The following is a 13,062-nucleotide window of genomic DNA, read 5'->3' on the forward strand; positions in this document are numbered from 1 at the left end:
GGAGGACCTCTCAGGAGCCTGGATGGACAGTCTGTGGGGGAAGGGAGGGAAGACTAATCCACAGGGATTAGTCCACCCCGCTCACTACCTATTTCCCCACCTCTGTAGCCCTAGAAATCCCTTCCAGGTCTGCACTACAAGCACCAGGATGACTTGATTGACAAATTCCAACGCTGGAGAACTGACCTGAGGAGTCTGAAACCTCCTCCCTTCTATGGATGGCTAAAGAAAACACCTCCCCTTCCCCTTAGTGAACACTTCTGGAGGGGCTGGGGGGTTGCTGGTGCAGACCTCAGGAAGCCAGCAGGATTCCATTTCTGCCCTCCCATTTCTCTGTCACATTGCCCAAGCATTTAATGAACTTTCACTGTGTATGAGCTCTGTGGCCTCCCAACAAGATCATCACCGCTGCTCTTTGCTGCCTTGATACCAGCATACCAGGCCTGGACCCAATGTGGATCAAGACAGTCTGGCACGCCCCTCCCCCACACACACACCAGGCCTCACTTTCCAGGGGGGGCTGCTGTGACAGAACAAACAGTGGGTGACAGAAATAACCCACAGCTCAAACAGTGATGGCCCAGGACTGGGATGGCAAAAAGGTGGTGGTGGGGGGTGTCACAGGAAACCATGGGCACCCAAAATTGGCCGGATCGAGCCTATGGATGAGGACTTCTGGGAGGAGGAAACCTTGGAATTTTTTTGTGTTTTGCAGTACTGGGGATAGAACCCCCCGGGGTGCTCCACCACCGTGCTACATTCCCAGCCCCGATTATTTTTTACTTTCAGACAGGGTCTCACTAAATTACCAAGATGGCTGCGAGTTGCTGATAAGTTGCTGAGATTACAGGCATAAACCACCGCCTGACTTGGAGATGGATTCTTAGAGAGGTAGTCTACTTCAGGACGAGGAAACAAATTTAAAGAGCCCTCTTTCTCTCTCTTTTTTTTTAAATTTTTTAAAAAAATTTTTAGTTGTAGTTGGACACAGTACCTTTATTTTATTTATTTATTTTTATGTGGCGCTGAGGATCAAACCCAGGGCCTCACGCATGCTAGGTGAGAGCTCTACCGCTGAGCCACAACCCCAGCCCTCTCTTTCTCTTTTTTAATTTTAAGTTGTAGGTGGATACAATGCCTTTATTTAACTTGTTTTTATTTTTATGTGGTGCCGGGGATGGAACCCAGCGCCTCACGCATGCGCGGCAAGCACTCTACCACTAAGCCACAACCCCAGTCCCCCATTCTCACTTTTGAGTGCGTGCTATGGAACTGTCATGTTGCAGGTACTGAAGATAAAGCAGCGAAGAAAGCGGACAAAATCCCTTAATTCGTGCTGAGGGAAGACTGGAGCCATTTCAGAAAAACTGAAAGTGAAAGTTTTAGAAAAACTGAAAATGATGTCTCTAGCGTGGGGGAGAGGATCACAGGCCAGATCGTGAAGGGCTTTGAGGCAAAAGCTTAAGGAATCTGGAATTTTCAAGGCTGTGGGAAGCCATGAAAAGCTTCCAGCAGCAGAGGGGCTATCCTGAGACGAAGAATGTTGTGCCCGAGGGATTCCACGGGAGACCACCAGAGGCCGTGCTGAGAAGTGTGCGGGATTAAAAAAGGGCTGCAACTTCTTACAGTGTCAGGCAGGGAGGGAGGACCCAGGCAGCGAAGGGGCGGGGCCGTGGTCGCCCAGGCAACACAGGCCGCGCAGAACTATTGGCTAGCGTTTAGCTACATCATCCGCCCCCCCCCCACCTTCGCTACAGTGCCAGCCTTAGGAACACCCAGGGCGGGGCCTCTGCCAGTTGCTCAGCCCCGCCCGCCTGAAAAGCAGGGAGGGGGGCGGGTGCCTACCGGTCTAACTCGGCAATGGGGTCCCGGCCTGGTATAAAGGGACCGTAGACAGCAATACTGACGATCTTGGTGCAAAGACCGTAGCTAAATTGAAGGGAGCGGCTTTGACTGCTCTCCACCACCCTCCGTCCTGGACCCTAGCGATGTAGTTCTGCCCCTGACCGCTCGGAATCCTTTAAGTGGTCGCCGGCGCGAGAGAGGGGAGGAGAGGGGAGTAGGGCGGGTTGGGAGGAGAGGGCAGTAGGGCGGGTTGGGCGGGTCGGGTCTCCGGGCGTCCGACGGTGGCTCCGCCCAGCCAATCGGAGCCCCGCGGTGGGCAGGATTCCAGCCAATCTTGGCTCGCGGCTAGGCTCCGGGGCGGAGCTGGGTAGTTTGAGGCCAGGAGGAGAGGCCCCCGGGAGGTGAGCTAGGTCTCTACTCGGCACTGGTGGGTCGGTACGCGGTAGGCTTTCCAGGAGGTTGTCATTGCGAACCTGGCATCCGAGGTGAGGAGTGGCCACTTGATTTGGGATTTACCTTGGGTTGGGGGATGTAGAGGCGTGCTCCAGAGATTAGTGGAGGTGGGGTCTGGGCGGGAGTGGAGGGTGCAGATTAAAGATGACTGATAAGGTGTGAAGAGTTTGAGGACCAGAGACTTGAGTTCGCGATCCAGGGCGGGAGGTGAGGCAGGATTTTCAAATGGAGGAAATTTGAAGCTGCGACATGGAGTAATTGGAGAAGCCAGAGAACCCGGGGAAGGAACTTTTGGGGCAGGGTGTCTTAAAGATTCGAAGACAGTTTATATTTCCCCGGTGGGCTGAGTTCGGGGCTCCGTAGTATTCTGGTTAAGGTGTGAGAAATTGAAGGCTGGTATCATGAACATTTGGTGAAACCAGAGAACTAGAGTCAAGGGATCTTAAAGAGTCCAAGACGCTGTGGCGGAGAAGAAGTGCTCACGGAGAGAGTTCAATGTTCGGGTCTTGAAGACGGACGGAGAGTTTGAGCTGAGATCTAGGGCCCTTTCAAAGGGGAAAATTAGGAGAGGTTAGGGAGGTCTCAAAGTTGATATCCCAGTCTCCTCAACGAGGTGGATATAAGAGCATCTGTCGTCTTTGAACGCCTGGGTCTCTGGACCGGAGAGAAGTCTGGAGAAGAATCCCTTACCTTTTGGGGTTTTAGGGACCGGGGAAAAGCACTTTTAGAGTTGAGCTGGGTGGGGGAGGGGTGTTCCGGGCGTGGAGCTCAGACTCGCCGCCCCGGAGGCAAGAGAGGGCGGGGCTCGCCTGGCGCCCGGCAGCTGGACGTCCGGGTTCCCTTCCCCCAACAACCGGGACCCCTGTGCGCATGCCCTAAGGGCGGTAGGGGCGTGGTTTTGTCCCGTTGGCGAGCGGGGCCCTCTGGGGATTGTAGTGCGAATTCTTGATCTGTTTGTGCGTGGCGGCTATTGGTCCACATTTCCCAGAAGCACCTGGGTCCAATTGGGGCGTTCCTGGGTGCTGAATATAGACCTAAGGAGGGGCGCAGCCTGTGGTACACCAAAGTTTCATTGGGTGGATCGCTAAGGGGCGGGTCTTGGCGTTACTTGAGTTCTAGCAAGTTTTCCTGTGGGGTGCGCTTTGGGGGAAGCTGAAGGCGCCGATGTAAGGAATGAGGAAGGTCCTTTCCCTGCTTTTTGGAGTGCTCCCAGGCAGTTAGGGAAGAGAAAAGGGACAGACTATCCTCCCTGTAAGAAAAAGAACCGACAAATAGGTGCACTAACATTCTCCAGGTAGCACGAATAAAATTACTGAGCTGGGCGCGATGGACCAAGCCTGTAATCCCAGCGACTTGAAGGCTGAAGCAGGAGGAAGGCAATTTCGAGGCCAGCTGGGCAACTCGGAGAGACCCTGTCTCAAAGTGGAAAAAAGGACAGGGGATGTGGCTCAGTGGTAGAGTGCTCCTGGGTTTGGTGCCCAATACAAAGAAAACAACTATTGAGCTGGTGTTGGGGAATCAGTGATAAAGCCTTTGCTTAGTGTGCACCGGGCCTTGGGTTCATCCCCTGTACGATGCAGGGAGTGAGGATAGGGTGGATGAAGGGAGGGAGACTATTGAACAAATGAATTCATTCGAACGAATAAATTAATTCTTGTTCATTAAGTATTTTCTGCTGTGTGTTGTGCCTTGTACATATTACACATTAGGTGTCTCCTTGACTATGTGGTGGAAAGTATTTTCACAATCTCCGTTTTACAAATAAGTCCCACAGAAGTGACCTCACATCATTTCCCAAGATCACACAACTGAGCAGTGTCCAAGGCAGAGTTCAGACCTGGAATTCTCTACTTCTGATCCAGGTCTCTGTACTCCACACCTATGGGGTGGGTGAGGTGTCTGAAGAAATTAGTATTATGGAGAATAGTTTTAAAACTCTGAAGGACTGGGCTGGGGTTGTAACTCAGTGGTAGAGTGCTTGCCTGACTCAGGTGAGGCACTGGGTTCGATCCTCAGCACTGCATAAAAACAAATAAAATAAAGGTTAAATAAAAAAAAAAATTCTGAAGAACTTGAGCTGGGATCTTGAGTTACTTGAGTTACTCTGCAGATGAAGAGATTGATTTTTTTTAAATATATTTTTAGTTGTAGATGAACAGAATACCTTTATTTTAATTTTATGTGGTGCTGAGGACCAAACCTAGTGCTTCACACATGCTAGGCAAGTACTTTACCACTGAGCTACAACCCCAGCCCCAAAGAGATTGATTCTTATGGATGTAAATTCATTGTTACAGCACACAACAAGCAAATAAGGGGTATTCAAACCCAGCTATGTTTAAAAGTCCACGTCTTGTTTTATTTCTTTTTTTTTTTTTTTTTTTTTTTTGGTACTGAGGTTGAACCCAGGGGTGCTCTACCACTGACCTAAGTTCCAAACTATTTCTACTTTTTTAGACAGGGTCTCACTAAGTTGCACAGATTGGCTTGAAACTTGGACTCCTGCCTGCGCTCAGCTCCCATCTTGTGTTCTTAATCACATGCATTTATCACCTTCTTAAATTTGTAGGATTCTGGCTATGTGCATTTTAAAAGTCACTCCCAAGGGGCTAGGGTTGTAGCTCAGTGGTTGAGCACTTGCCTCGCATATGTGAGGCACTGGGTTCAATCCCTAGCATCACATTAAAAAATACATAAATATTTAAAAAAATAAAAAAGTCACTCCCAATTCCACAGTCCTACCTGGAAAAGTGGGATCCGAATGACCATGTATCTGTACTTACCCTTTGTTTCTTTATAGAGCATCATGGTGGGAGGCCTGAAGAGGAAACACTCAGATTTGGAAGGGGAGGAGGAGGATGAAAAGTGGGACTGGAGTCCAGCAAGCCTTCGGAGCTGCCAACAAGCTCTGCTACGCATCTCCCTAGACAAAGTCCAGCGCAGCCTGGGCCCCCGAGCACCCAGCCTCCGCAGGCATGTCCTCATCCACAACACCCTACAGCAACTCCAGGCTGCCATTCACTTGGCTCCAGCACCTGCCTTGCCCCCCGAGCCCCTCTTCCTGGGCGAAGAAGATTTCTCCCTGTCCACCACCATCGGCTCTATCCTCAGGGAGTTGGAGACATCCATGGATGAGACAGAAGCACCTCAGAATCCAGTGGCTCCCCCAGGCCTCCAGAATGAAGTGCTACCCCAACCTGACCCAGTCTTCTTAGAAGCTCTGAGCTCCCGGTACCTGGGGGACTCTGGCCTGGATGACTTCTTTCTGGACATTGACACATCTGCAGTGGAAAAGGAGCCTGCACTGGCCCCCCCAGAACCTCCTCACAACCTCTTCTGTGCCCCAGGGTCCTGGGAGTGGAATGAACTAGATCACATCATGGAAATCATTCTAGGATCCTAAAAACTACCAAGGGGACAGAACCCTTCTTCACGGCGGCCTCAGTGGGCTGGATCCCTGGATGCAACTCGTGTGTTTTGATGGGGGCTCCAGATAGTGACTATGGTCTCCTTTCCTCCCATTTCAGGGTTCCACAAACGTACTTGCATGTGTGTGTGTCTGGTTACCCCCGCCTTCTGTGAAGGTGGGTCTTCCTGAATTAATTTATCTGTTCCAAATGCCTTAATGAGACTCTGTTTCTGGGAGTCTGACTTCTCACATTTCTTCTGCCTTTCCTCCAGTTCCCACTCCCCTTGTGACCACTGGGTCCTCAGGGAAGATAAAGTGGGGCCTGTCAACAGTGGCAGGGGTGTGCTGCCAGGTTGCTCTAGAAACCCAGGCTCTGCCTCTTGAGGGAGTGGGAGGGGCTGGTCTCCTTCCCCCAGGCTGAACCCCACTTCCTTGGCAGGACCCCAGCCCCAGCAGCTTCCTGATTCAGAACCAGGCCGGACCACGTGCAATAGGGTGGAAACCAAACTGCTCCATGCCGCATTATTTAAAAAGAAAGGCAGGGTTTGTGGTGGCTTTTTTTTTTATTGTTTGTAATTTTTTTTATTTTAAATAAAAGTATTTTGAGAGGAGTGGTGTTGCCTTAAGTTTCTAAACTTCAATGGGTGCTGATGGGAGGGACCTGGGAAGTTCCCCGGGCACCTGCACGTTTCCCTGCTAAAGGTAAGGCAGGAGTATCCTTGTACCTAACAGTTACTGAGTGCTTGTTGAGGGTACTGTTTTAACCACTAAGTCCTTTAATCCTACATCCTCATATAGCAGTAAGTACTGTTATCACATTTTCCTTAGAAAACAGATTCAGGGGCTGAGGGAGTGGCTCAGCAGTAGAGTGCTTGCCTAACATGGGCGACGCCCTGGGCACTACAAAAAAAACAAATGTGAAGTTCAAAGGCTAAGTCACTTGTTGTTCAAGGTCACAGTTGAGGAAGACCAAGGACTAAGGAGACAGGGTTTAAAGTGAGTTGGCCTCTAGAGCTTTCTTGTTTGGTGATGGTTTTGCCACACTGGGGATGGAACCCAGGGCCTCTGGCATGCCAGGTGAAGTGCCTGAAGGGCCCTGGGTTGAGTTACATCCCCAGCAAGAGCTTTGCCCTTAGCCATTGTGTTTATGATGCTTCTTCTTCTTTTTTTTTTTAAGAAAGAGTGAGAGAGAGAGAATTTTTTAACATTTTTTAGTTCTCGGCGGACACAACATCTTTGTATGTGGTGCTGAGGATCAAACCTGGGCCGCATGCATGCCAGGCGAGCGCGCTACCGCTTGAGCCACATCCCCAGCCCTATGATGCTTCTTGATAGATTTAAACTTCCCTGTGGAACCGACTGGGGCTATAGCTCAGTGACAGAGTGCTTGCCCAGCACATGTGAAGCACTGGGTTCGATCCTCAGCACCACATAGAAATAAAAGCATGCTATCCATCTACAACTACAAAAAAAAGAAAAAAAAATCAAACTTTTCATTGTTATGAACTATGCTGTTGAGGCCCAGAAGGGAAAGATCATGCCCACAGACATCCACACCCTCCCAGTCCTGAAAGCAGAGCTTTATTTTTTGGTACTGGGGATTGAATTCAGGGGCACTCAACCACTGAGACACATCCCCAGCCCCACTCTGTATTTTTTATTTAGAGACAGGGTCTCACCGAGTTACTTGGCACCTCACCATTGCTGAGGCTGGCTTGGAACTTGCAATCCTCCTGCCTCGGACTCCCCAACTGCTGGGATTACAGGCGTGTGCCACCAAGCCTGGCTGAAAGCAGATCTTTTTAGGAGACTGCCAGGAAGCAGAGCCCTGCTTGAGTTAAGGAACAGATACTTTGTTTGGGAGACACAAACCCGGCCTGGACAGAGTAGGGGTGGAAAGAAGGGAGGCCAGAGGGAAGGCAATGTCTTACACTCCCACATGACCATTCCCAGGTGAGTTTATTCAGCATTAGGGACTTTTCTGACCCAGGCACTGTGGTGCACACCCATAATCCTAGGTACTCAGGAAGCTGAGGGAGGAGGATTTCAAATTCAAGGCTAGCCAAGGCAATGTAGAAGACCGTGTCTCAAAAAAAAAAGCGGGGGAGGGGGCTAGGGGTGTAACTCAGTAGTAGAGTACCCTTGTGTTCAATCCTCAGGAACCCCCCCCTAAACAAACAAAAAAAAAAGAATAAAGTGACTTTTCTAGAGTTGCAAGGAGGAACCATACCTGAGTATATCATTGGTGGGCAGAGAAAGGATGAGGATTTTGCCTGTGGTTTCTGGTTCATCCAAATATCTCACTCTGAGAGGGGCATTGTATTTAAGTTAAAAATTAGACAGGTTACCTGAGGTAGATGTCAATCTAGAGAGGGAGGAAGTGATTAGGGGGATCTCAAGAAAGCACACAAGGCCTGCATTCCAAGATGGATACCAATTGAATCATGTCTTCCTGTTCCTGAAACCTCCAGTTGTCTCTTGTCCTACTCAGAATAAAACCCCAACTCCACCAAAGCCTGTGTTAACTCTCTCCTGACAATTTCCCCCTTTCATCTTTCACTCTCCACTCAACTCTATCATGCTGGTCTCTTTAGATCCCAAACTTATTTTCCACCCCAGGGCCTTTTGCACTTACTAGTAATCTACCCAGAGGACACTTCCTTACAGCTTCACCAACCCAAATATCACTGTCACTTATCCTTCCTAGCGTGACATGTCCAGGGGTACCACCACACTATCACACATCCTGTTTGACTTTCTTTTGCTTTTTTTCTTTTCTTTTCCTTTTTCAGTACTGGGGCTTGAGCCCAGGGGTACTCTTCCACTGAATCCTGTCCCCAGCCCCTTTTTATTTTGAGGCAGGGTCTGGCTAAATTGCTGAGGCTAACCTCAAACTTGCCATCCTCCCACCTCAGCCTCCTGAGTTGCTGGGACTACAGGCGTGTGTCACCTCGCCCTCCTGTTCTCAGTAGCACCTACCTACCCAATCCCAAGTTATTTATTACCCATTTATGATAGCCTCTCTAGCCTCCACCTCTCTATTGGAAACCGAGAGGAGAGACGGTGCTGGGCTTTGCCCAGCTGTATCTTCCCCGACTACCCAGGGCCTAGAACTATAGCAGGCACAGGTGGGTAACCAAAAATTATTTGTTGACATTGGGGAAAAAACCCCTCCAAGCCTTGAATAGCCACCCCTCCTCCCACCTCTCTTAACTCATCTTTCACACACATTACTCCTGTGCTTTAGCCACACTAGTCCCTGCTAGTCCTCAAACGCCATCCTACAGTAATACCTGCTTTACAAAGCAAGGTGTGCATCCCAGAGACTCAATAATGGCTCATATTTGTTGCATGTCTGCTGTGGGCCGGGCACTCTTCTAGGAGGCACATGAATAAAATGGACAAGTCCCATTGGCAGGAATGATCATGGCAGGAAAGTGAAATAAACATTAAAAAGAAGCTAAAAGCTGGGCGTGGTGGCTCAGGACTGGAATTCCAGGGGCTCGGGAGGCTGAGACAGGAGGATCCCAAGTTCAAAGCCAGCCTCAGCAACTCAGCAAGGACCTAAGCAACTTAGTAAGACCCTGTCTCAAAATAAAAAAATAAATAAAAAGAGCCATGGATGTGGCTTAGAGTTGAGCAGCCCTAGGTTTTATCCCCAGTACCAAAAAAAAAAAAAAAAAAAGTTAAAATGTAGACTGTCAGGTGATGATAAATATTGTGGAAGAAGATGGGGAAGTGACCGGGTGTTGCTATTTAGATGAGATGGCCAGAAAAGGTGACATTTAGGTAAAGACCTGAGGAGGTAAGGGGTGAGCCAGGTGATTACAGCTCAGGTAGAGGAAATAGCCAGTGCAAAAGGCCCTGAGGTCAGAGCATGAGTAGGAGGTCTGAGGGTCAGTGTGCAGGGTCAGGGGGCCGGAGCAGAGTGACCCAGGGGCCAGAATACCAGAAGAGGTGCAGGAGGTGAGGGGGCAAATCAGGAAGGGTCTGGTGGGAGTTTCAGCTTCACCCTGAGTGACAAGGAAGCCAAGGGAGGATGTTCAGCAGAGGAGGGATGAAACCTGACTCACCTTTTTCTTAGAACTCTCTTTTTGACTTCCCTAAAGAGAACCCAGAGAAAGGGGAATCCGGGAGGTTCTTAGTACCCCGGGCGAAGCCAGAAGCCAGGACCAGGAGCACCCCCACTTTCCAGGTGAACAAACTGAAGCCCAACTCCTGCCCTAATGTCGCACCTGTCAAGGAACTGGCCACAGAAGTGGAAAGGCTGGCCCTGCCGAGGGAACCCTGGGGGCAGAGTCCACGTTCCCCAACCTGCCTCCTGCACGGTCCTGCGCCGGGGGATGGGCTGGGTCGCTCGCCCCCGGGGCGTGGCACAGAGCTCGGTCCCTCCCACCTGCCCCCTCCGCCCGGGCTGGCCAGCTCGCCCCGGACCCGGGAGGTGGCCGCGGCCCGGAGCCGGCCTGGCGCCTCCTCCCTCCCCAGAGGCCGGGTGGGGCGGCCGGCTGGGGGCGGGACGCTCCCCTGACCACCCTTCTCCCTCCCTTCCTCCCTCCCCAGCTGGCGGTGGCTTCTCCCCGGCCGGCCAGCCGGGCCTGGTGGCTTCGCTTCTGGTTTCCTTTCCCAAGGCCCCGGTCCGCTCTTCCTCCCTCCCCACAGCCTTTGAATCCCTGGCTCCTTCTCTACATTCTGGTTCCATCTCCAGTGTCACCTCCTCGGGGAGGCTCCCTCGGGGACCACCCTGGCCACAGGCCCCTCTGTCATTCCGTCCTATTTTGTTTTCTTCGGAGTCAGAAATTATTTCTCTCATTCATTCATCTTCCAGGGTCTTGGAATCCCACTGGGAGTGAGGTCCCTAGATTGTGCTCTCCTCCTCGGCATCTCCCAGTCCGGTTACCCTGGCCTCGCTGCCAACAGCACCTCAGGGCTTTTGCATGGGCTCTTTCCTTCTCCAGGAGTTTGGCTACCTCTCTCATTTCCTCGGGACTCTGCTCAAATGTCGCCCCTTCAGAGAACCCCTTTCCCCTCCGCAAAGTTGCACTCCCTTTCATTACCACCTCCCCCGTGCTATGGGTTTCCCTAGCACTTATCAGCTCCTAAAGTACTATGTAATTTAAGTTTATGGTCCATCTCCTCCCACCAGGAATTTTGATCTACAATTTCACTAGCATATCTTCAGTGTTTGGTCCACAGAAGAGGCTCAATGCAGAAAAGTTTGTGATCAGTGAATACATTTGCTTTCCTATTTCTTTCCTCTCTACATCCCTTCCCCTGATCCAGTGCTGTACCCCTGTCATCAACAGTGTCCATCCATAATAGGTGCTCAAAAAGTACATGTTAATCAAATGTTTTCTGTAAGCTCTTCTTCAGTGTACAGCCTGAAAGAAGCCACTTGGAGACTCTGAGACTCATTTTTGCCAGGTCATAAAAATGGATTGTGGGTAGAAATATGGGATTTGCCTAGCAGGAGCCTGGTTCAAATTAGCATCTTTACTCTGTTTTTATTATGAAATTCAAACACATAGAAAAGATAAGGGAAAAAATATTCTGAGCACACAAATAGACTCCCAACTGGATTAATAGTTGTTAACATTTTGCTAAATTGCCTTTATCTATACACGCACGTGTGTGTTCGGTTTTTATTGGGGAGATTGTTATTGTTTTTGCTAAAACAATAAAGAATAAATTGCAGACATCTTGAAATTCTATCTCCCCTCCCCCTTTTGGGAATTGAACCTAGGGCCTTGCTCATGCAAGGCAAATGCCCTACCACTGAACTGCACCAGGCATCTCTTAAGAATAAGAACATGGAGCCAGGTGCAGTGGTGAAAGCCTGTAATCCTAGCAATTTGGGAGGCTGAGGCAGGAGGATCACAAGTTCAAAGCTAGACTTAGCAAAAAGCAAGGTGCTAAGCAACTCAGTGAGACCCTGTCTCTAAATAAAATACAAAATAGGGCTGAGGATGTACCTCAGTGGCCAAGGGCCCCCGAGTTAAATCCCTGGAACCCCCCACCCTAGACCATAAGTAAATAAAAATTTAAAAACAAAACAAAATATAAGCGGGCTGGGGATGTGTATCAGTGGTTAAGCACCCCAGGATTCAATCCCTGGTACATAAATAAATAAATAATAAGAAATGGGGGCTGGGGATATAGCTCAGTGGTAGAGCGTTTGCCTAGCATATGTGAAGCCCTCGGTTTCATTACCAGTATCACAAGAGAACATGAGATGGTGAAGAGGCACACATCTGTAATTCCAGCAACTTGGGAGGCTGAGATAATTCCAAGTTGGAGGCCAGCCTCAGCAACTGAGAGATTCTGTGTATCAAAATAAAAAGGGTTAGGGATGTAGCTCAGTCATAAAGCACCCCTGGGTTCAACCCCCCAGTACCAAAAAACAAAAACAAACAAATAAACAAAACACCCAGATGTTGTTTGTTACCCTTATTCTAAAGAGGAAACCCTGAGACTCTAAGCGATTAAAACACTTGCCCAAGATCACATAGCTACTTAGGGAACAGAGACCAAGATGTGACAAGGGATATTCCATTCCCACTTAACCTTTGTACTCTTTAACCACAGCTGAATTCAATTGTCCAGCCTTTGCTGAGTCTGGTATAGTGCTCTTCACAGATACAATTTTATTTGAACTTTTCCAATTCTTTTTCTTTTTCTTTTTTTTTTTTTTTTTGGGGGGGGGTTGTTTGTTAGGTCCTAGGGATTGAACCAGAGGCACTTTACCGCTACACCCCCAGCCCTTTTTATTTCTTATTTTTGAGACAAGGTCTCATTAAATTACCTAGGACCTCACCAAGTTGCTGAGGCTGGCCTTGAATGTGTGACACTCTGGCCTCAGCTTCCAGAGTCGCTGGGATTACAGCCATGCTCCACCTCGCCCACCTAACTTTGCTAATGCTTAAAAGTTAGGCAAGAGAATCCCCATTTTAACAGACTGTGTATGGCTCAGAGAGGTCAAGTATTTTTCCAAGGTCACACACGGAGCGAATAGTGAAACTAGGCGACTCTAGCCTAGAGTGTAGACCTCTATTGAGGCTGTGTACCTAAGAACCTCAATTGCTCGGCTTGACAGGTGCATGAATAGATGTGAAGAATCTGCACTTTCAAAGGCCGAAAAGCCCCTATGCGCCACCGTCCCACAGGGCAAATAGCCACCGGTATTTACCAGCTTCCCTGAAGCAGCTGCCCGGGCATGCGCCTTGAAGGCAACCTCCCCTCCTTTTGAATCTGCCCCATGCCGGCTCCGCCCATCACCGTCCAGGGCCTATCCCTGGGGTGAAGGGCGGGGCCGCCACGCGAGTGGGCGGTAGCTAAGGGTAGTCAGGAGTCCCGAGTCG

The 13,062-nt window shown here is 49.8% G+C and overlaps 1 protein-coding gene across 1 annotated transcript; it reads left to right on the top strand.

The window, feature by feature from the left end:
• The first annotated feature begins 2,185 nt into the window (after positions 1-2,185).
• Positions 2,186-6,312, top strand: SERTAD3 (SERTA domain containing 3). The gene is made up of 2 exons (XM_081273827.1): positions 2,186-2,330; positions 5,099-6,312. The coding sequence occupies exon 2, from the start codon at positions 5,105-5,107 to the stop codon at positions 5,699-5,701; it is 597 nt and encodes a 198-aa protein (XP_081129953.1). The 5' UTR covers positions 2,186-2,330; positions 5,099-5,104; the 3' UTR covers positions 5,702-6,312.
• The last annotated feature ends 6,750 nt before the right edge of the window (positions 6,313-13,062 follow it).

This window comes from Spermophilus citellus (genome assembly GCF_964194105.1).
Source record: "Spermophilus citellus genome assembly, chromosome: 18".
Lineage (NCBI taxonomy): Eukaryota > Metazoa > Chordata > Mammalia > Rodentia > Sciuridae > Spermophilus > Spermophilus citellus.